Here is a 2,703-nt window from a genome sequence, read left to right as displayed (position 1 = left end):
TACTTTCAAGGGTATCCAGTGCACGTGTTAACTAATATGCCGGTCAAGCAAGTTTTAACAAAGCCAGAGATATCTGGTAGACTCGCGTTGTGGGCAGTAGAGTTAGGTGCTTATCAAATTTCTTACCTTCCGCGCAGCACTGTAAAGGGCCAGGTTTTGGCAGATTATCTCGCTGAGATGACTGGGGAGTTGGAAGTGATTAATGAGTGAACATCGTTAAAACCGGTAGTTGGCGAAACTTGGGATTTGTTCACTGATGGAGCTTCATGTACAGAAGGCGCAGGTGCGGGTTTGGTCTTGGCTAACCCAAGTGGTGAAGAGCATACGTATGCATTACGTTTTAATTTTGATGTGACAAATAATGAGGCAGAATATGAAGCGTTACTTGCTGGTTTAAATATTGCGCAAAAAATGAATATCACTAAATTGCGGGCATTCACAGATTCGCAACTAGTAGCAAATCAGTTTAATGGCTCTTTTGAGGCTCATGATTCTTCAATGCAGAAATATTTGTAGTTATTGAAAGAATTAGCAGAGCGGTTTGAGCATTTTGAACTCGCGCAAGTGCCAAGAAGTCAAAATAAGAAGGCGGATGCTTTGAGTAAATTGGTCGCTCTAGCATTTTCGCACTTTCAAAAGCAAGTTTGGGTTGAAGAATTGCCAAGCAAATCAATAGATAACGACTTAATGGTTGCGTCTGTTGAAGAGGAACAACCAAATTGGATGGAACCAATCCTGCAATACATTCGCAGTGATGTTTTGCCAAGTGATAAGCGCGAAGCTCGCCTAGTAACAGAGCGAGCACCAATGTATATCATTCAAAATGATATTTTATATCGCAAGTCATACTGCGGTCCAATGATGCGATGTGTTGGTCCAATTGAGGCAGAAATGATAGTTAAAGAAGTGCATAGCGGTTCTTGTGCATTGCATTCAGGCTATAAAACTATTGCGGCAAAAATTATGCAGATGGGTTACTATTGGCCATCCCTGTATCGTGATGTTGCAAAAATTGTTAAGCAATGTAAAAGTTGCCAAAGGCATGCTCCGCAGAATCGGATGCCCAGGCATGATTTGATTCCTGTTAATTCGACATGGCCATTTCACAAGTGGGCTATTGACATTGTAGGGCAATTTCCTGCCGGACCTGGCAATGTCAAATTCCTGATTTTGGCAATTGATTATTTTACAAAATGGGTTGAAGCTAAGGCGGTTCGCACTATCACTAGTGTGCAAGTGCGAAATTTTGTATGGGAATACATTGTCTGCATATTTGGTATTCCGCGTGAGTTGGTTAGTGATAACGGAGCACAAATAGCGAAAGATCCTTTTAAGACATGGTGCACTGATTTGAATATAACACAAAAGTTTACATCAGTGGCGCACCTACAGGCTAATGGCTTACGCGAAGTAACTAATCGCGATATTGTGAGTGGTATTAAAAGGAGGTTATTCGAAAAGCGAACTGGTTGGGTAGATGAATTACCCAATGTGTTGTGGGCACATCGCACTACATTCAAGAAGAGCACAGGGGAAACACATTTTAGTTTGGTATATGACTCTGAGGCAGTAATAGCCGCAGAAATTCTTGTTCCAACGCATAGAGTTGCTAACTTTGAAGAAAAAGCAAGCGATGATGCATTGCGCGAAAATTTGAATTTCGTTGAAGAACGTAGGTTAATAGCTGCTATTAGGGAAGCAAACAATAAACAGCAAATCGCTAAGTATTATAATAAAAGGATGCGTGCTTTATCTTTTGACATAGGCGAATGGGTACTGCGAAATAATGACGCAAGCAGAGCAGAAAAGCTTGGCAAATTAGGACCTAATTGGGAAGGTCCTTATCAAGTTGTAGCAATTAATGCAGCATGTTCATATAAGCTTGCAGATGTGGAAGGGCGAAATTTACCTAATGCATGGCATGCTGCTTTATTAAAGTGATATTATGTATAACTTTGCGAAAAATCATATGAAGGCTAAGTTGCATGTGTGCAAAGTGCGAAATTAGTTGCAAGGCCTATGCTTGATATTCTTATGTGTTCTTATTTTTAATTTTTGCAAGTCTTGATCACATAAGAATTTTAAAAGCAGACACTTGTAAGAATATGGAAAAAGTTTATTTGTGAAATACCAAGAATTTATGGAATGTTTTGTATTTTGTTTCATAATGCAGAGGTGTTTCGCAATAATTTCATAGCAAAGTGATGAAATTCCCCACTTGGGCAGAAAATAACTATTGCGAAAGGAATTTTAAATCCTAAGTGTTTGATTTTTCCAATACTTAGATGCTTCGCAATGCTAATTGATTGCGTAAGGATCGTTTTGGAGGACTTAGAAGATTCATAACGTATGAATATATGCGCATACAGATTGTTTCGCAAAAGTACATACTTATTATGTGCACAATAATAAAAGTTGAAAATTGCTAAGGACAAGTCCGTGTTATAAATATTGTTTATGAAAGCGCTATATAAATAAAAAGTACTTGCAAATATGTATAGAAATTTGAAATTTTATTAATAACTGCGCAGAGATAGCTGCGGGCTAAGTTTTACAAAACATCATCATGGTTTTGATAAATCAAGATCCATGATGTCCTTAACAGTAGCATTATCCTGTTGACTTATCGCAGTAACTTTAGGGATTGAAATGTCCGCTATGTTTTCTTTCACATTAGAAATGCATCTCGAGCATCTGTAAGTG

The 2,703-nt window shown here is 38.4% G+C and overlaps 1 protein-coding gene across 1 annotated transcript; it reads left to right on the top strand.

The window, feature by feature from the left end:
• Positions 1-256: 256 nt before the first annotated feature.
• On the top strand, positions 257-1,941 carry LOC139864017 (uncharacterized). Its single transcript, XM_071852609.1, has 3 exons — positions 257-283; positions 517-1,173; positions 1,291-1,941. Exons 1-3 carry the CDS (start codon positions 257-259, stop codon positions 1,939-1,941), a joined length of 1,335 nt encoding a protein of 444 aa, XP_071708710.1.
• Positions 1,942-2,703: the final 762 nt, after the last annotated feature.

The sequence above is a fragment of the Rutidosis leptorrhynchoides genome, chromosome 8 (genome assembly GCF_046630445.1).
Source record: "Rutidosis leptorrhynchoides isolate AG116_Rl617_1_P2 chromosome 8, CSIRO_AGI_Rlap_v1, whole genome shotgun sequence".
Lineage (NCBI taxonomy): Eukaryota > Viridiplantae > Streptophyta > Magnoliopsida > Asterales > Asteraceae > Rutidosis > Rutidosis leptorrhynchoides.
Note: the sequence above shows the minus strand (reverse complement) of the source record. Positions and strands in the feature narration are given on the sequence as shown.